The 20,047-nt window shown below is 53.1% G+C and overlaps 2 protein-coding genes across 8 annotated transcripts in view; one reads left to right on the top strand and one right to left on the bottom strand.

The window, feature by feature from the left end:
- Positions 1–20,047, bottom strand: part of DNMT3A (DNA methyltransferase 3 alpha) — a 115,246-nt gene that overhangs the window by 81,187 nt on the left and 14,012 nt on the right. For all 7 annotated transcript variants that reach the window (XM_003734782.6, XM_078349761.1, XM_035272997.3 and 4 more), the window contains exon 2: positions 5,127–5,375. In XM_003734782.6, coding sequence (XP_003734830.3) covers positions 5,127–5,189 — 63 coding nt within the window. In that variant the 5' untranslated portion in view covers positions 5,190–5,375. The remainder of the gene's footprint in view (positions 1–5,126; positions 5,376–20,047) is intronic.
- The window catches only part of LOC144579341 (uncharacterized), a 28,662-nt gene continuing 13,926 nt past the window's right edge, over positions 5,312–20,047 (top strand). The window contains exon 1 of the mRNA XM_078349806.1: positions 5,312–5,375. Coding sequence (XP_078205932.1) covers positions 5,366–5,375 — 10 coding nt within the window. The 5' untranslated portion in view covers positions 5,312–5,365. The remainder of the gene's footprint in view (positions 5,376–20,047) is intronic.

The raw sequence follows: 20,047 nt of genomic DNA, 5'->3' as shown, positions 1-20,047 counted from the left end.
AATTTGACATATAATAATGTCCAATTTAAAAGAATGTTAGAGAACCTAAAGCCCAAAATGTAGGTCCTGCTCAGGTCAGAGAGAGGCACTGTTCACATCACAAACCCACAGAGCACACCCAAGCCTCTCTAACTCCCCCGAGGTAAGGGCGGGCACACCGTTGTCACTGGCTGGGTTTCTGAGGAGGTGAGGGTGCAGAGGCTTTTTCTGTAGCAATTTAAACGTACTAAGCAGGATGCTCTTTGAAATGACCTTACAGTACCCATCATCAAGCAAAGAGCCAGCTCTAAGTGACCATGTGGGGGCATCTGAGTGCAAGAGAGGCAGCACGTGCCCAGGAGCAGGTGACAGACAGAGGGCAGCAAGAATGACTGCCACTGGAACTGGCAGGGACTCCACCCAAGGATGGAGGCCCTTGCACCTGCAGACCAGGGCAGAGGGAAAGCAGAGAGCCCACGGGAAATCAGTGGCTGCTGGGCCTCTGGGCTGGCCTTTGATGGGAAGGGGAAAGGAGGAGCAGTAGCCCCAATGCTGGCCACAGACACACACACTCTCACACATGCATGTGCAAACACATACTTGCAGTGTTTTCCCAGCATAAGTATGCACCCCAGCTGCAGCTTTTACTACAGGCAGGAGAGGGCTTGATCAGAGGAGCTGCCCAGCTAGCCCCATCCACCCCTGAGGGTAGGCATGGCACAGCCACCTCAGTGTCTTCCTACCCCTCCACTAGGCCCTCCAAGAATGGTTACTCGGTTCATCTAACAGCCTTGCAGAGCCCTGCGAGCTGCCAAGTACCTGGAAAGGTACCTCAGTCTGAAGGGAGGGAGGGAGGAAGAAAATAAAAGAAGAGCGTTATGTCCAAAGAGGGAGAGCAGGGAAGGAAGAAGGGCGGGAGGCAGGAAGAAATGGTAAGAAGGTACATGTCTGCAGCAGTGCTCCATCTCGTGTGTGTGCCTGTGCGTGCAGGTGGTGTGTGCAGTTCTTGCTGGAGTGAAGGGCCCCCAACCTCTCCCGGAGGGCAGCAGCGCTATTATGCAGTGAAAGCCTTTCTCCTGCAGCAGAAGTCCAGGGGAGGACTACAGATTCTCACTGTATCACTGCTGGGAGGCACCGCTCACCCCATCCCCCTTCATGAAGGAGACAGCCTAAGGAGCATTGAAGTGAGCCTCATTCTAGCCTCAGCACTATGACTTACAAGCTGTGTGACCCTAGGCAAGTGACTTAACCTCTCTGAGCTTCAGTTTAGTCCTTAATAAGATAGAATAATGAAAATAATAGTGTCTACCTTGTGGGGCATTTACAATAATTAAATAAGATATTGCACACACACAGCACCTGGCAGAGTCGGTGTTCGATGCATCTTAGCCATTGTTTCTGAGGCCAGAGGAAAGGGGGTGGCACTGAGATCAGGGGCCTGGTCTGGGGCTCTGGACTCCCCTCTGATTCATATTTGGGAATCTGAGGTGGCCCTTGGACTGCTCTTGGTCCCCTGTCCTGCTCCCTCTGCCCCCGTCCTCTGCTCCACACTCCCCTCTAAGCTCCCAGCCTCCCTGCTGCTTGCCTCCCCTCCCACCCTCCATGAGGCCAGCCCCCTCCCTCTGCTGCAGCCACATTTACCAGCTGACTCACCCTGACCACAGCCCCAGAGCTCGGCCTGCCTCCTCCCCGTCTCCCCAAGCAGCCCCGCTCTGCTCAACTTATGGATGGTGGTAGGGGTAGACGGCAGGTACCAGGGACACACACAGGCCACTCTGTACACTCCCAGCCACAGCATGGCCACTCAGCCCAGCACCCACAGCTTTGCACTCCACCTCCCTGATCCTGGGCACCAGGATTATTCTCCTGTGGGAGGGTCTTGGCCACTCTCATTTTCCTTTCCGTCCTAACCACAAAATATTTCCCGAGCACCTACTCTGTGCTATTCCAGGTCCTGGGGATTCACAGGGAAGAAAAGAGCTGTGGCCCTGCCCTCCAGGCTAGCAGTGGGCAAAGTTATCTACACCAGTAGTTCTCAGCGTCTGTGTGCAGCCGTATCCTCTGGAGGGCTGTTTAAAAGGTGCCCAGCTGGGTCCCAGGCCCAGAGTTCTGGCTCAGCCAGTCTGGAGTGGGGCCTGATTTTGTCTTCCCAGGTGATGCTGAAGTTGCTGGTTGGGGGAACCCACTTTGAGAACCAATGGTCCCCTGCAAACTGTAATATAAGGCAAACTACAGCCTGGGCTTTGAGGCTCTGACCAGGGAGGAAAAGAGATCAGGGAAAGGGCCCACCAGGCAGAGGGAGCAACATAAACAAAGACCTGGAGACTCCAGGAAGTACAGGAGTGGGGCTGAAGTGAAAGGTGCATGGAGGAGTGGCTGGGGGGGGGAGGAGGGGGCAGAGGTTAGAGGGCCACACGGGGGCCAGGTGGTGGAGGGGCTGGTGGGTGGCCACACCCCTTCCGTCTGGCCTGCCAAACAGTTCCTTTGTGCACAGTGCCCCTGGCACCTGTGCCAGGCTCCCTGGGCTGCAGACCAAGCCTACGTCTTCCCCTCTGCAGCTACCCGCACCCCTGCCCGAAGGCCTGGCTTTCATGGGCTACTAGGGCAGCTGTCAGTGCCTCTCCCCACCCTCCCTGGCTGCGCGGCTCCCTGGAGGTGCTGGAGCCAGCCCAGAGGTGCTGGGGAGGTGTGCCAGGTGAGCCAGCATGCGTGGTGTGGGCGTGGGCGGCTGGGGAGGAGGCCCGGCCCTTGTCTATCCAGATCACTGCCATCTTTTGGCATGACCGCCTGCCTGCCAGTGTGAGTGTGCAGGCCCTATCAGCACCGGGATCTAGGGCTGGGTGTGTGTTTGTTGCGGCTTGAGCCAGGGCAGTTACTATGGGTAGATAATAATAGCAATCGTAATCCTTCATAATTGGACCAGACTTTGCTGTCTGCAGGTCACTTCCATGCCCGTGACCTCATGTGACTTCCACAATCACCCTGTAAAACAGGCAAGGCTAGTGTCACTATCCCCATTTTCCAGCTGAGCAAACACAAGCCCAGATGGCATGAAGTCACATCTCCAGTAAGTGGCATACTCAGGCCTAGGACCTGGGATTTCTGACTCCTGGTCCAGCGCTGCTTCTCAATCCTGACCCACCATCATCCATCGGTGGGGGCCTGGGGCTCCATAGCCTAGAGCAGCAGCAGTGGCATGGGAGTCCAGTCCAGTAACAGGAGGAGTATGTCCCAGCTGTCCCCACCATCCCCACCTGTGGGAAGCAGCTGACCAGTGACTGCCAGTGCATCGATGGGGAGCTGTGTCAGCAACTGTCAGGACATCGGACCCGGAGTGGGACGAGGCTCGAGGCTCGGGGTCACCTAATCCGACAGAGAAAGCAAGCCAGGCCCAAGAAGGGGAGGGAGCCAGCCATGGCCACAGCTGCCCCTCCAGAGCACAGGCAGCTGCAGGTGTCCCTGACTCTACAGTCAAACGGCCTGGGTCTTCATGCTACTTGAGTCCTGAGTGGGAAAAGCCTAGAGGCCCACAGGTATCCAGGACTAACTGTTCTTTCCCAGGGGGGTCAGAAAGGAGAAGCCTGATCAGTAGCCCCAGGAGCCCTACCCAGTGGGCTGCGGCACATGCTGGCCTCCTGGCCTGCTCTGCCTGACTGGGTGCACACACCCCCGTGGTGCTCTACAGCCTGCTGGGCTAAGAAGACAGGTCTCTGGGCTTCATGTGGACTCCTGGTATGTGTGCATGTATCCCTAGTAGGACCTATCTCTAGTAGGCCGTGGGAAGGGCTCAGACCTGGGAGGCAGGAGAACAGGCTCTCATCTGGACCTGCACTGTCCAGCAGGCCTCAGCTTCCTCATCTGTAAACTGGGGCCATCTGTCCTTGCCCGATTTGTCTCAAGCATTGTCCCCAAGGACCAAATGGAACCATTAATGGAAAATCAGGAAACAGAAACATACTCTGGAGAATGAGTGAACCCAGGAAGGAGCTGAGCATGAGAGGGAGGTCTTCAAGCTGATGCCCTTCAGGCAGGTGGGGTGCCTGGCTGCCTCTAGCCCCAGAGTGCTCAGGGCCCCCACAGCTGGTGCCAGGTGTCTACCTTTGTCCCAAAAGAACCAACTGCTGCCTTCACAAGCATGCTGGGCGACTCCCAGATACCACCAAGCATCACAACCCCCAGCGCTGCTCAGGGGAAGGGGAGTGGCGGGGGCAGGAACTATGGATGGGTCACAGCAGACAGACATGCCAGGATGGCCTGTAGCCATCATAAGATCCCTGGGAAGAGTGGCAGTGAGTTTACTATTCCACTGACAGAAGGCAACACACTCCAGTGCTGGGGGTTAAGGGGCAGCTTTTCCTATGGTGGGGACACAGCTCAACAGGCCAACACAGCCTGTGGGGACCCAGCAGGGACTCCCGTCAGTCTGATACAATCTCCTCTGACTGATTCAGGCACAACCTGGAGGTCAGCAGGAGGGTGTAGAGGCCATCCCCTCAAATGGATTCTGAAAACATGGAGGTCACCAGCTCCGAGACCAAAAGCCACAAAAGATCACCTAGTGACATTCACTTGGAGTCTGGGGTGGAGGGGGCGGGGACAGGAAATCACCATCTCCAAAGTGCGCTGACGACACACTGAGCAGCCAGCCTGTGCCTGCGTCTGTGTGGGAGGGTGCCCCCCCAACCCCACCAGCAGCCTCTTGTCTACCATGCCCCCACCAGACTTGTCTTTGGCCCCTTAGAAGCTACTGAACAGCTTAAGGAAACAGAGGTAGCTGAAAGAGAGAGAAAATGATTCACCAGAAGGCTCATGGCCAGCAAGAGGAAGGTCCAAGAAGGAACCCAGGCTCTGCGACTATCTGTGAGGCCGAACCCTCACCGTGGCATAGACCTGGGCTTTGAGCCTCTGTGCCAGTGCCATGGCGGTTAACAGCCTGTGTCCTGGAGCCAAATGCCTGTTCCACCATCAGAATTCAACCTCTGCAAGCTTCAGCTTCCTCATCACCCAAACAGGGACATGAGGGTCCCACACCATGTGAGCACTGAGTGATGTGGTCACGCTCAGTGCGGGGAGCCGGCTGGCAGCACGTGGGGACAGGGCTCTCCCTCTCCCCAGCCAGAGGGCCCCCAGCAGGGCCCGCCGCTCACCTTTCGGTCCTCCTCCCGCTCCACAGCAGAGCTGCTGATGTCCCCGGGGCCGCTGGAGGGCATGGCGGGCGGCTGGGCGCCGGGAGGCAGGTTGGGGCTGCGCGGGGCTTGGGGGCTGCTGGGCTTTGGGGAAGGAATTATCGTGGTCTTTGGAGGCGAGAGTTAAAACTTAAACATAGATCCCGGTGTGGAGCCCTCTGGTGAACGTTGCCTCCTGCGGCCTGTGGGTGGGGGCTTCGATGGCTCCACCTGTGGGGGAGAGAAGAGGATCAGTGAAGCAGGGCACCCACCATCCCTGGGTCAGGCCCTCAGCCCAGGGCCGCACCTGGCCTGTGAGGCCTGGGGCCTCGCTCCTCCTCCTCCCGGCCTCACCAGCGCCCCAGAGAGCAGGGAAACCCAGGCCAGCTCCCCTCAGGTCACCTCCTATCCCAGCAGCCTCTCAGCCCCTTGAAGGTGGCAGCAATCTCCCCTCTCTTGCTGCGGCCAGTGGGTGCCACTTCTGGGACTTCCAGCTGCCTCCGCCTCCTCCCTTCTCTTCATTCACAGCCGCTCTCTCCTTTGAAAGCTTCCCGCATCCTCCCTCTCACCCCGACCAGCCCCTGGGAAATCCCAGCCTCCCCCAGAGGCCCCCAGCCCTGCTACATTTTCCTTCTAATCTGCCCTCACCCCCACCCCCACACCTCCTGCCATGTGGAGGAAGTGAGCGCAGTCAGGATGTAGTGAAATGTCACCTCGCTTCAGGACTGGCGCCTGGGCCCTGAGAAGTCTGGGCCCTGAGCTCAGGCTGTGGCCAGGCTGCAGGCCTGGTTGGCTCTGGCCTGGCGGGGAGAGGCCATGGCCACGGCCACAGGCCGCGGCCACAGGCCGCGGCCACAGTGAAGCAGGAGTGAGGTGGCTCTCTCCCCAACCCCATGAACCAGCCCCATTTGGCTGCAGAGCTGGCAGGCTTGAGGGGTCCTGTGAACCCACTGCTCCAGGTGTAGGCCTCAAGCCAGTGAAATAACAAAGCCTGCAGCTCAGGCCACAGCTGGGGTGGGGGTGTTGCTGCCTCAGCCCCCTCACTCAGAGACACACAAGAGCTCCCCTGCTCCCCATCCCCGGAGGAGGCGGCCGCCAAGCCCCTGCCTCAAATGTGCCAGGGCCCAGGAGGGGATTGGCAGTCGAGGGAGAGCGAGAGGCAGGCTGGATCTGGGCCCACCCACACCCTTCCCCTTCTAGTTCCTGGTTCTGCTTCCCCAGCTCCCCCTCCCTCCTGGGCTTCTCCTCCCATCCCCCTCCAGCCAGGGCTCCCTGGAAAACCAGGACGGAGAGAAAGCAGAGGCTTGGCTCTCCCACAGGCCCAGCCTCTTTCTCAGGGGTGCAATGCTGCCTGGGAGTGGGGGCCCCAGCCCTGGCTCTGCCCCAGGAGGTAGTGAAAGGAAGGAGCTGGCGGGTCCCCTCCACTTCCTGCCCCAGTCCAGATGCCCTGGGTGGGACCCATCCCCACCTCTGCTCTTTCCAAGCGGGGTTCTTCCGCCCCTCCGCCCCTTGGAGCTGGGAGTGATGCTCTGCCCGGCTTCCCAACTCCTTCTTAGGGCCAGGATGGGAAGGGTTCCATCAGGTTAACCCAGAAGGGCTGGAAGGCCGCCTGCCCCACAGCTGAGCCCTGAAGTAGCCCAGGTGCACAGCATCCATTACCCTTGCCCCCAGGCACAGCACCTGGGATCCAGGAAGGCTTGTTGCCCGGGTCTCCAAGAGGGCAGACAGATGGACAGCAGTGGGGATCACCTCTACAGGGCACACGCCGCTCAGGGCCTGGCTTGTGCTCCACCTGGGCAGCTGCTGTGCATGCCCAGTTTACAGGTGATGCTAAGATCAACAAGGCTAGGACCCGTCAGAAGCTTGAACCCAGATCTCTTTGATGCTGAAACTCTGAGGGGTTGGGTTCACATTCCCCAACACACACCACAGAAGCAACTCTGGAGAGCCCGACAGAGAACTGGTTCAATCCGAAGCCCTCGGCCCCAGCCCTTAGCAGCCAGTGATTCCCTGTCAAGCCCCACTTCCCACTGGTTACCAGAACATCTCCAGCCACCCCCAAACCAAAACCTTCAAAAGGGCACATAAGCTAAGAGAGGCAGAGTCTGGTTGGAAAGAACGCTGAGCCTGGAGTCCGTAGGGGTGGGTTCTGCTTCTGATGGAGGCTTCCCAGGCCCTCAGTTTCCCCACCAATGAAATGGGAGAGCAGGACCCCTTCTATGAATAGCTCTGACCGGCCAAGGAGGCTGTTGCGGCCCTACAGGCACAGTGGACACATGAGGGGCTGACAAGGACAGGGCACCCCAAATGGAGTTGGGGAGACTCAGGCACAAGGAAGTGGGGTGGGAGTTGTCTCGATGCTGCCCTAGGCCTAGAGACACCCACAGGGCATCTGTGCCACCATGGGTGCTTCGGAGTTCAGGGTTCAGCTTTAGCTCCCAGTGGGGAGAGGAAGGAAGCTGGAGGGACAAGCAGAACCTCACAGGGCACTGGCCCCAAGGGCAGACATGGAGGAGGGACAGGGAGAGGGAGGGTAAGGGGAGAGGGAGAAAAAGGAAGGGAGAGAGGGAAAGGGAGAGGGAGAGGGGGAGGGGGAGGGGGAGGGGGAGGAGGAGGGTACTGGGAGGGGGAGGGGGAACCTTCCCCCTCCCCTTCTTCACCAAGACTCTCCCATCTGAGCTGCAGAAACTGTCCTCACAGCAAACACAGCTGACCTGGTCAATCCTAGGTTCCTTTCGTGTTGCTCATTGGACCAGCCCTGTCAGCAGCAGTTCGTCAAAATCACCCCCATCACCTAAAATCCTTCAGTACGTTGCCAGGCAGGCCATTTACTACACAATTCTAGGGGGCCCCAGTTGGTGATTAAGGTCCCAGACCTTGATATGGCACTGCCCACCTGCCCTTAGAGTCTTCCTTCTTCCTTTGGGCAGCCCAGCCTTGGGGAGGGGCTCTCCCGGGTCCAAAGTCCCAACATAGCTGCAGGGGTCTGCCATCCGCTCTTTCCATGCCCCACCCACACCCGACCCTGGTGTGTCCAGCAACAAAGCATTCCACCTGGGCCAAGGGCTGCACTGCAGCCACCACTGCCACCAAAAAGCCCTTATTTCCTCCTTTCAGAGTCCACAGTGACCATGAATAATGTTTGCAACAGCCACTTAAAAAAATTTCAAGGAATCCCACCATGAAAGCATCTTCATATCACAACAGATATCACCATCTCCACTGCTTCCATTATAAACTGTTGTGGAAAAAGGATTGAAAGCTTTAAATATGCATACCAAGGCTCACTACCTTCTAAATGCAATGCAGTAAAAAAACGTTTTGTTTGTTTAGAGACGGGTTCTTGCTCTGGCACCCAGGCTGGAGGCAGTGGTGGTATCACAGCTCACTGCAGCCTCAAACTTCTGGGCTCAAGTGATCCTAACACCTCAGCCGCCCAAAGTGCTGGGATTCCAGGCACGAACTACTACACCTGGCCAAAAGAGTTTTTAAGAAGACATAAAATCAGGCCAGTTGTGTTGGCTCATGCCTGTAATCCCAGCACGTTGGGAGGCCGAGGTGGGTGGATCACAAGGTCAGGAGATGGAGACCATCCCAGCTAACACAGTGAAACCCCATCTCTACTAAAAATACAAAAAATTAGCAGAGTGTGGTGATGTGCACCTGTAGTCCCAGCTACTTGGGAGGCTGAGGCAGGAGAATCACTTGAACCCAGGAAGTGGAGGTTGTAGTGAGGTGAGATTGCACCACTGCACTCCAGCCTGGGTGACAGAGTGAGATTCTGTCAAAAACAAAAACAAAACAAAAAAAAACCATAAAATCACAAGATTGGGCTGAACAAGAGAAGAAATACCACCAACAAAATTGTGGAATCTGGAAAGCAGACTGTGACAGCCAAATTTCAGACAAGCATATGAATGCTGATATATAACAGAGTCTTAAACAGATGCTTATAGAAAAGCACCAGGTACTTCGGGACTAGGGCTGAAGAGGATGCATGTGTGAAAAACAAAAGGCTGAGTGAGAGAAGTGAATTCCTAGATCCCCCCTCTAAAAGTCTGAAGGTTTATCCATAGTCTCTGGAGGACATAAAATAGGGGGTCTTTGCACAGAAAGTCAATTGGGACAGCTGAGAACAAAGATGATATATCAAAACCAAGGAAAGGAAGGTTATTTTCAATGCTGATGTCCAGTCCCTCAGGCTGTTCCCGCACTGGGCTCTGAGGACACTGGCAGCCAGACGACCCTTTCCTTCTTCTCTGGAGAACCTAATGAGTCCAAGAGAAAAGGTCTAAGGATGCCAGTACCAACATCAGTACCCACATGGGGTCAAAATGGCTTATTCAGGTCAATCTACATAGATCTGAAAAATCAACAAGCCCGCTATCATTCTCAGAGCTTCCAATCAGTTGGGTTTTTTCTGAGACGGAGTCTTGCTCTGTTGCCCAGGCTGGAGTGCAGTGGTGGGATGTCGGCCACTCTCCACCTCCTGGGTTCAAGCGATTCTCATTCCTCAGCCTCCCGAGTAGCTGGGACCACAGGTGCACACTGCCACACTGATTTTTGCATTTTTAGTAGAGATGAGTTTTGCCATGTTGGCCAGGCTGGTCTCGAATTCCTGACCTCAAGTGATCCACCTGCCTTGACCTCCCAAAGTGCTGGGATTACAGGTGTAAGCCACCACACGCAGCCTGAATTCTTAAAAAATTAAACAAATCTTAAACAGTTTTCCAATTAGAATTATTTACTCAGCCAAATTATCATTTAAGTGTGAGAGTATAATAAAGACATTTTCTTTTTCTTTTTTCTGAAATAGAGATGGGGTCTCACTATATTGCCCAGACTGGTCTTGAACTCCTGGCTCATGTGATCCTCCCACCTCAGCCTCCCAAAGTGCTGGGATAACAGGCATGAGCCATCCTGCCAGGCCCTAGTAAAAACATCTTCAGACATATGAGGTCTCACGCTCCTTTCCCAGGAAGGACAGGAAGATGTCCTCGAATATGCAGAAGATCCAGCACAGGAGATAAGGGAAGAAAGGCTCCAGGATGAAGGGGAAAGAGGCCACACACCAGTCATCTGGCCCAAGCCAGAGAGGGACAGCCTTCCCCGCTGAGACTGGGGCATGAGTGATGTCATCACCATGCCCTCTGCTGTTGCACTGTCTTTTTCTTTTTTTTGAGACGGGGTTTCACTCTTGTTGCCCAGGCTAGAGTGCAATGGCGCAATCTTGGCTCATCACAACCTCCACCTCACAGGTTCAAGCAGTTCTCCTGCCTCAGCCTCCCCAGTAGCTGGGATTACAGGCATTTGCCACCATGTCTGGCTAATTTTTGTATTTTTAGTAGAGACAGGGTTTCTCCATGTTGGTTGGGCTGGTCTTCAACTCCCGACCTCAGGTGATCCGCCCGCCTCAGGCTCCCAAGTGCTGGGATTACAGATGTGAGCCACTGCACCTGGCCATGAACGGATTTTGACATGGATAGATGTGTGTCCTGGAAGCTGTGCTCCAATGAGAAGAGTGAGCCAAGTAAGAGGGCATGAAAGCCAGAAAACAGAGACTGCAACTGAAAAGTAAAGGAAATTCTAAATGGCTATAAAAGGAAGTCACAGAACATCAGCTACAATGTGCCTAGAAAGCAACCAGCCCAGAGTGAAAGAGGGGAGAAAACTTAAAAAATGGAACTGAAGCATCTTTACCAGCATGACTACCCATGTGGAAAGCAATACTGATGGCTACTTAAAGTGTGGTAGGCCCATCACAAAGAAGTGATAAATGTTGGAGGTGATGGGCATACCAACTATCCTGTTTTGATTGTTATACAATGTATACATGTATTGAAACATCACATGGTACCCCATAGATATGCACAATTATTATGTGTCAATTAAAAAGAAAAAAAAGAAAAGAGCTAAGATAACAGTATTGTTATAGAAAAATAAAATTGTATTAGAAGTTGTGGTAGGAATTAGCAACAGGTACAAAAAGTAAGGCAAATGAGAAACAAGGTAATTATTAACTTCAGGAAAAGAAATGAAAACAAACTATTATAGTACACTACAAGGTTCAGCTGTGAATAACAGTTGCATTGAAATAATAAACACTGTATGTAGGCCTAACAAATACATGTATGTGTATATACATGTGTGTATGCATGTATGAACATACATATTACTTTTGTATGTACCACAGAATTAATGGCTTAAAGCAACACATTATCTTGCAATTCTGGAAGTCAGGAGTAAAACAGAAAAAACGACTTCCTTAGTAGGCTAAACTCAAGATGTTGGTAGGGCTGCATTCTTTTCTGGAAGCTCTAAGTAGAATCCATTTCCTTGACATTTTCAACGTCTAGAGGCTGCCCTCATTCCTTGCCACGTGGTCCCCTTCCAACTCCAAAGCCAGCGATGGACAGTCTTTTTCCATCACAGTACTCTCTGCCTCATCAACATCTTCTCTGACTACTTTCCTGCTTCCATCTTTCACTTCTAATGACCCTTCTAATTACACTGGAACCACCCAGATAATCCAGGATAATCCCCCCATCTTTAGGTCATTAATTTGGTCACATCTGCAAACTCCCTTTTGCCAGGTGACATATTCACTGGTTCAGGGGATTAAGACCTGGTCATCTTAGGGGGGCCATTATTCTGGCAAACAAACGGGCAAAACATTTTTGAGGCTGGACACAATGGCTCTTGCCTATAATCCCAGCACTCTGAGAGGCCAATACAGGAGGATTACTTGAGACCAGCCTGGTGATACAGAGAGATCCTGTCTCTAAAAATTTAGAAAATTAGCAGGGTACGGTGGCACATGCCTGTAGTCCCAGCTACTCGAGAGGCTGATGTGGGAGGATTGCTCAAGCCCCAGAGGTCGAGGCTGCCGTGAGCTGTGATCGTGCCAACACACTCTAGCCTGGGCAACAAATCGAGATCCTGTCTCCAAAAAACCAACAACAAACAGTTTTTTGAAAAAATATAAGAAGAGTACTGTTGCTATTTCAGAGAGTGGCTGAGGAGTAGAAGGGTTGGCCATGTAAGAGGATCTACTAAATAGGCAATCAATGGAAAATGTCTAAATAGATGAATCAAAAATATGCACTTTACTCAGAAACATCACTGCTGGAAGAAACGGCTAAGAGAATCAAAGTGGTTGCCTCAGAAGAGGATAAGGGTAGGAGGAGACAAGGAATCACTGCATTTTGTGAGGAGGTTTTAGTACTATTCGACTTCTTAAATTATATGCATGTACTACTGTGGGTAAATAAAAATGAATTTTTAAACAGAGAGTAGTGATGGGAGAAAGGGCTTACATCCCATCTGCAGCCATGGGTTGCGTTTGGCCTTCATTTCCTCCTCTATAAATAAGAGTGTAGCTGAGGCCCTTCCACCTCTGTTGTTTTATGAAATCATCACGTCCCACAGAATAACCATCATCAGCTCCTCACACCCACACAGAGTTCCATCACCAGCTACAACACTGGTACCTCCCTCTCCAACTCCCCCCACCCCACGAAATGCTGAATTCTCCAAACACATCATTCCCACTGCAACCAGCCCATAGGCAGTGCAAGTCAGTGCTTCCTGCATCCCTAACCACAACCCCCACTCACTCAGCCCCATCTCAGACTGAAGAGCCACATCTCAACCATCTCCTGGAGCCTCAGGACTGCTCCCCCGCACCACACTGTCCCCACCGCCATCCCCACCTTCCTCACCAACCCCAGACTCATCAGCACCCCCTGAGATGACCACCGGAGCCTCCTCTCCATCTTCAGATTGAGAGACTGCTGGCTCCCCCGCCACCCCACAGTCCCACCCCAACACGGGCTTGCACACAATTGTCCTCTTCCAAAACCAAAACTGTCACGGCCCACAAACCTAAATCCTCACTCCACCAAATACCAGCCCAATGTTCTCACCCCAAGAGCCTCTTCTTCTCCATCTCAAGCTCTCTGTCTAAATGACAGAGATTTCTGCAGCAGGTCCTTCTCCCTCCCTCTGCGTGAATTTTCCTTTTCCTCTAGTGGACTCTGGTTGTTCTGCTCTACCTAGATGCCTTCCCCTCCTTCCTGGTGGAAAACCCTGGTCATGGGGTTTTGACTGTGTCTATGCTGACCTTAACCTCCACCCCAGGCAAGGGGTGAGCATGTGACCAGGTAGAGCCAATCAGAGGCCTCCCTGGAACCTTTTTACCGATGCGATGGAAAGATGCTAACATGGTCAATGTGAGTCAGGGGCTGCCAGCTGCTGCCTTCCCACCACGTGGAGAGAGCCTGCCTGAGAACGAAGAGCTCAGAGATGAAGACAGAGGGAGAAGGCTTTCAGTGACTGTCTGGTCCCCTGGTCTTGCTGTTCCTGGAGGCAAGGGCGTCTCCAAACTTTTGGGTGCTGTGAATTATCACTCCATTGGTATGAGTCTAGACTTGTGGCTGACACCCTTCTGGCCTATAGGCTAATCTCAGTCCCCTCTGGGAGGCCCACTGCAGGGCTTCTAATGCTGGCCTTATTTCTTACTAGCTGTGTGGCCTGAGGCAAAATGATGCCTCAGTTTTCTCAGCGGTAGAGTGGGGAAAGAACTCTCCAACTTACAGGGTTGCTGTGAAATTTAAGATGGAATGCCCTAAAAATGCTTCCAAGAGCGCCTGGCACAGAGAAAGTACTCAGTAAATCTTAACCACTATTACTCTCGGATTCCACCAGCCCGCAGATTTCTCCCCTTTCTTGAAATCCCTGGAGTTTTTCTAAGTGGCCTTTGCTCAAGCAGGCGCTTGTACTTAAGCTCCTCCAACATCTCAGGTCCGCGAGCAGAGCTTTACAATGTCAACATCGCATTAATCCTCACGCATCACCCCAACCCTTTGAAGCGGGTACTATTTTTATCCCCATTTTCCAGATGAGAATAATGAGGTACGGGGAGATTAACAAAACTGCCCAAGGTCACACAGTGGGTAAGGCGTGGAGCCACACGCAGTCCAGGTCCGTCCCACTCAAAAGCCCTCAGCCCTCCACCCCATCCCTCACAACTAGCATGTGACTGCTGCAGATAGATCAACGCTGGGCACGGACTGGCCAGAAAACGGTTTCCAGTCTGTCTCTTTCCTGGTCAGGCTTGTCTGCAGTGGGAGCGGGGAAGGAGGGCACAATACTTTCTAATGACAGTATTCAATGCCCTGCCCAATGCAGCGTCATTCATTCATTTATTCATTCATTCAAGCAGCTATTTCCTGAGCACCTACCATGTGCCAGACACTGTTCTAGAAAACATGCCCCGTACTGTTCAATCCTCATAACAACCCTATGCAGTAGGTCCTAGTGTTATCCCTGTTTTATAGAAGACATGGAGGCCTGGAGAGGTTTAGTACCTCTCCGGGGTAGCATAGTTAGTGAGCTCCAGGGCAGGATTATGAATCCACGTCCATGTAACTCGGGATCCCTGGCAAACGTGGAAGCTCTTGGTCATAAATGAGCACACTAAACACGAATCCCAGAGCCAGCGCCATGATCAACTGTTTATGCCTCTGGGGTGACCCTGGCCCACAGATAAGAGTCCCATGGCCAAATTTCCTATGTGAGCTTAGGAGGAGGTGCCAATGAGTCCTGTGGCTGACAGAAGGCAGCAGAGTATCTTGTGCCCCACCCCCACCCCTGCCCAATCAACTGCCAGGGTGGGGGTACACTGGGGGCCAACAGAAAGTAGAGGCCACCTCCTAGACAGAAATGTCTATCTCTCCACTATTCCCCCTCCTGTCACAACCTCTCTTGGTCATAAGGCTGGGGATGGAGAAAGAGGAGGGGGAGGAAAGGGGGTCTTGGTGCCACTTTCCAGTGAGATGCCCATCATCATTCCATCACCCTTTCAGAAACATCACTTTCACCCAAACCACTGGGTATCCATAGAATACCAAAGCCACTGGTGAGAGGCCAGCAGTCCTGCCCTCTGTAGAGCCCATCTGTCTGGCTCTAGAGTCACAATAAGACGGCTTGTGGCTCTCACACCACCCTCGAGGCCATGGCACCACCAGCACTGGCACCGGCAGCAGGAGCACTTATGATCACACCAAACCTGCTGCCACTACGGCGGCCACATGGGAGTCTGAGTCAGACTCCTTTGCTCACACTAATGGTTGCCATGACACAGCCTCAAAAGTGGGGGGGGGGGTGATTTATACCCAAAATAGACGCTGTTAAGGAGCTGAAGTTGTTCTCAGGAGCCAAAATGAGCCAACACAGACTTTCGTAAGCCAGCACCCATTTCCAAGTGCTGGAAGCCAGGAGCCCTGTCTAAGGGGTCACACGTGCTGTGGGTCAGATGGGCTTCCCATGGCCTGGGAGTCAGGGGCACAGGGGGCCAGGCTGGAGTCCATGTGAGAATCAGGCACATGGTCCTGGACAGGGGTCTGGCAGCAACCAGCATGGGTCTGATTTTATCATCCCTGGCGGAAGCGGCCCACGGTCATCTGCATGTTTCTCTACTTTTCCAACCTTCTCTGAAGAATGGTCTACAGCTGTCAGCTCCGGAGCCTCTATCACTTAGCCCCCTACGCGTGGCCCTGTTCCCCCACCCCACAGCTCTGAAACCCTCTAGGGATGCTGACCATCTTTGTCCTTAGGGGAGAATGCTCCCACCAGGGGATATATCACAATATTTTCCCTGGGACAGACAACACTTACACCCACTTTGCTTTCTTGAATCCCTTATGTCACAGAACTGACAGTGGAAAAAAGGAGTGATGCCACTGTCTGGAGTGATTGATCCTAGTTACCAAGGAGAAAGCTGGATTGCTGATCAGCAACAGAGCCAAGCAAGACTACGTCTGGAACCCAGCAGATTCTCTCAGGCACCTCTTAAGACCTTCTGTGCCCAAAGGAAAGCTTAATGGAAAGTTATGGTAACAACAACAAAAGCAGGATAACTAAGGACTCAGATCCTTGGGGAAGGAGGGTTTGGGCCACTCCATCGAGTAAAAGTAGCATGACCTGCTGAGGCTCTGGCTGAGTGTGGAGGAAATGCAGAATAGGAGAAGAGGAGGAAGCCAGGTAGCAAGTATAGCCTTGTGAACAAACGCAGAAACCAGGCCTCTAGTGGTTTTGCACGTTTTCTATTCACTTGATGCATATGTGTGTGTGTGTGCGATACGGTAACCATTTTCTTCTTTTTTTCTCATTCTTTTTTTTTTTTTTTTTTGAGACAGAGTTTCATTCTTGTTGCCCAGGTTGGAGTGCAATGGTGCAGTCTCGACTCACTGTAACCTCCGGCTCCTAGGTTCAAGTGATTCTCCTGACCCAGCCTCGCAAGTAACTGGGATTACAGGTGCCTGCCACCATGCCCAGCTAATTTTGTTGTATTTTCAGTAGAGACGGGGTTTCATCATGTTGGCAGGGCTGGTCTTGAACTCCTGACCTCAGGTGATCTGCCCACCTCAGCCTCCCAAAGTGCTGGGATTAGGCATGAGCCACTATGCCCAGCCCCCATTGTTTTCTATACAAGTTGTTAGCAGTTAACTTTATAATTTAGTCTTTAGGTAACAGAATATTCAGTGGGACTGTGACTGGCTTTGAGAAGTTATTATAGCCAGATGGTTGGGGGTCTTTGGGCAAAAGGGTGAGAACTTCATAAGAAGGATAACTGTCTTGATAGGTAGACATCTGTTGGTTGTTTTTGTATAGGAGTTCAGATGTTGTAAAAGCGTGCAAATGAAAGCTGTGTAGCCAAAGGGGTAGACTGTGCCAGTTACCGATTTATTCACCAATTGTTGCCTGTGCTGTGAAGATGGAGCTGGGCCCTTTAAATACTTTTCCTTTGCCAGCTGGCACAGCTGTGGAGGACACTGAAGAGGTGTTGGAGGAGGAAGCGCGTGTCCTTCCTAGACCTGATGTGCTCTTTGGTGGGTTCCTGCGTGGCATACAACCTCTCCAGCAGCCAGATCTTGCTGCATAGGTGCTTTCCAGCATCAGGGTCTTGTCACATGTGAAGCTTCCCAGAACCCAGCTCCTGCGCTGTCACAGCTGCTCCAGCACCCAGTTCCCATGGCATACAGCCTTCTAGTGTCCAGCTCCTGCAGGAGTGCCAGGCTCTTGCAATACAGGTCGCTTCCCCAGCGCCTGGCTCCAGCAACACATGGCAGTCAGCAGCACCCAACAGTCAGGAGCTTCACCCAGCGCTCCCTGGGAAAACTTAGCAGCCGTGTGCTTCCTGCAAGATACCTCTCACAGACAACTTTCCTTGGGACCCAAAAAGGTGGATTTCCAGTAAATTCCGGAGTGTGGCTATCCAGCAAGTTCTGCCAACGAGGCATTACAGAGACATTGCCATCCAGGGAGCCGTGGCCACACCCTCTCCATCAATGTCTGGATCTCAGCCCTGTGAGGCCTCTTCCTTGGGCATTCTGTGGCAACCCTAGAGGTAGCTGCTGTTCTCACAGCTGTTATTTTTGTATTCTTTGGAGTTATTTTTGCTTCTTATTAGCCAACTCCTCATTATTCCAATCTTATTAGAGTTAATCATCCTTATGCGAAACTTTGGTCTCTGCCTCCGGAATGGACCCTGACTGATATCGTCACCCACTGCCCCAGAGGGCCTTTTTCCCTCCTCATGGCCCTTGAGCTCAGTTCCACATCCTGGCCAGCTCATCGCTCTCTGCTCCAGGCACTCCCTCAACAGCCATTTCTTGAGTGCAATTGTGGAGCCAGGCCCTGGAGTGAAAGGAGACCCCTGCTTCTGGAGCTCACCAGCAAGCGCCTTCTCCCAGCTGGGACTCCATCTGGCTCTTTGCTCCTGGGTCTCCAGCCTCAGATTCTGCAGTTCTGTCTCCAGGGCTGGCCAAGAGTCTTGATCCCACTTCTGCACAATGGGCGCTCCTCAAAGGTCATGTTCTACCTTCAGCTTTTCTTTGAATGCTCTTCCTCTAAGACACTTGGGCATAAGTTAACATAGGCCTCCTACTGCCAGGGGCTCCCTCTATTTGTTTTCATCCCAACCGGATGACTTGCAGTCATCTAAAATCCTACTCTTCCAGAACATGCTTCCTTCAGAGCCAGCTCTGTTTTCTGGCTTTTCCCCCAATGTGGAAGTAACACTCCCTTCCCTTCAGCTGCCTAAGCTCCAAACCCTAGAGAAAACTCAGGTCTCACCTGTCCCCTGGGTCCCCACATCCAGCAGGCACCTGGTCCTCAGACTTCTCTACTCCCCCTATTCCCTCCAGGCCTTTTGTATCCCTTGTGTCTGTGGCACAATAACCTGGTGGCTCTCCTGTAGCGGATCCACCTGCCTCTGGTGTCTCTACCTCCCACCCTAGCCTCTCAGCAAAGATTGTAAAATTGTCCACACAGGGCTCCCTCTATGAAAACCTATGATGCCTGGTGAGAATTTTAAAAAATTGATTGTGAATGTACTAAAACCATTGAACTGTACACTTAACATGGGTAAACTGTATGGGATGTGAATTATATCTTAAAGCTACTATTTTAAAAAAATCCTGTGATGCCAAAGATTTTCACACATGGTAAAATATATGCTCTGGCCTGGCCTTACCGGAGCTGGCTGCAATGCAGCCTCCGCCCACTGTTCTGGCCCTGCCCCCACCTCTCCCAGCTCTCCCAGCTGTCCCCAGATGACACCCCCGGCTCCCACCCTCTACCACAGGGCCCACTCAGGTCCTCTTTCCTTCAACCCAGCACCTCTCCTTCCCCCACCTTGTCCCCTTCTCCTCGACCACCCACCCAGAGGTCACTGAGTGTTCCCTGCGTATACAGATGTGTCTAACTTCCCAAAGCGACGAGGTCAGAGTTCATGCCTTGCATCTTGCTGTCCTTCCCCACCCCGCCCACAGCTTGTCCCCTGAAATCCCATTCCGGGTGACCCTGGAGGCAGAGAGGACTGTGTGAAGTCACTCCCAGGCAGCTGCAACATCCCCAGCACAGTGCTGCGGTGCCTAGAGCGACCCCCCACAATCCCCATTCTAGGGGTCGCTTGACAGAGCCCCATGGAAAGGCCGTTTGCAGGAGCTCCGAGGCCAGCAGTGCACCTGCCCTGGGTCTGCAGGCCCACCTGCCCCAGATCCCCCAGGTGAAGGGGATGGTGAGGGCCTAGGCTATCAGTGAACCACAGGAAACAGGGGTGAGTCCTTGGCTGGCCTGTGACTACCCTCTCCCGACACCACCCTTGTCCATGCTCCCCCAATCCACTTCCTGGACCAACTCCCTCTCATCTCTAAACCAGGAGGTCCCCCAAAGGGTCTTTAGGACTGTTGGAGCTCGGCCCCTCCCCACCCACTTCCGCAGAAAGGAGCCCACTGCTCTCAGACTTTCCCACAGGGCTGCCTTTCTCCTCATTGTCTGTCCCAACCAAAACAAACTGCGCGCCATGGCTCACACCTATAATCCCAGCACTTTGGGATGCTGAGGCAGGCAGATCACCTGAAGTCAGGAGTTCAAGACCAGCCTGGCCAACATGGTGAAATCCCGTCTCTACTAAAATACAAAAATTAGCCAGGTCTGGTGGCAGGTGCCTATAATTCCAGCTACTCAGGAGGCTGAGCCAGGAGAATCACTTGAACCTGGGAGACGGTGGTTGCAGTGAGCTGAGTTCGCACCAGTGAGCCAAGATGCACTAGCCTGGGTGGCTGAGTGAGATTTCATCTCAAAACAAACAAACAAAAAACCATTTGTGGAGGGGGCTGAGGGAGGGAGAAGAGCCCAGGGTTCCGAGCAGCACATCTCAGAACCACGGGCCCGTGCCTCCAGCAGTCTCTGCCTCAAACCCTGGCTGTCACTCAGAGATTCGGGCCTCAGTTTCCCAAGCTGTAAAGCGGGGTAAATAAGAGTCCCTAGTTCTCAAGTCTATTTTAAGACAGAAGGGAATCTGAGTCCAGTGTTTAACATAGGACCTGGCATGTGGC

Source organism: Callithrix jacchus, chromosome 14 (genome assembly GCF_049354715.1).
Source record: "Callithrix jacchus isolate 240 chromosome 14, calJac240_pri, whole genome shotgun sequence".
Classification (NCBI taxonomy): Eukaryota; Metazoa; Chordata; class Mammalia; order Primates; family Cebidae; genus Callithrix; species Callithrix jacchus.
The sequence above is the reverse complement of the archived record's forward strand: the minus strand, read 5'-3'. Positions and strand labels throughout refer to the sequence as shown.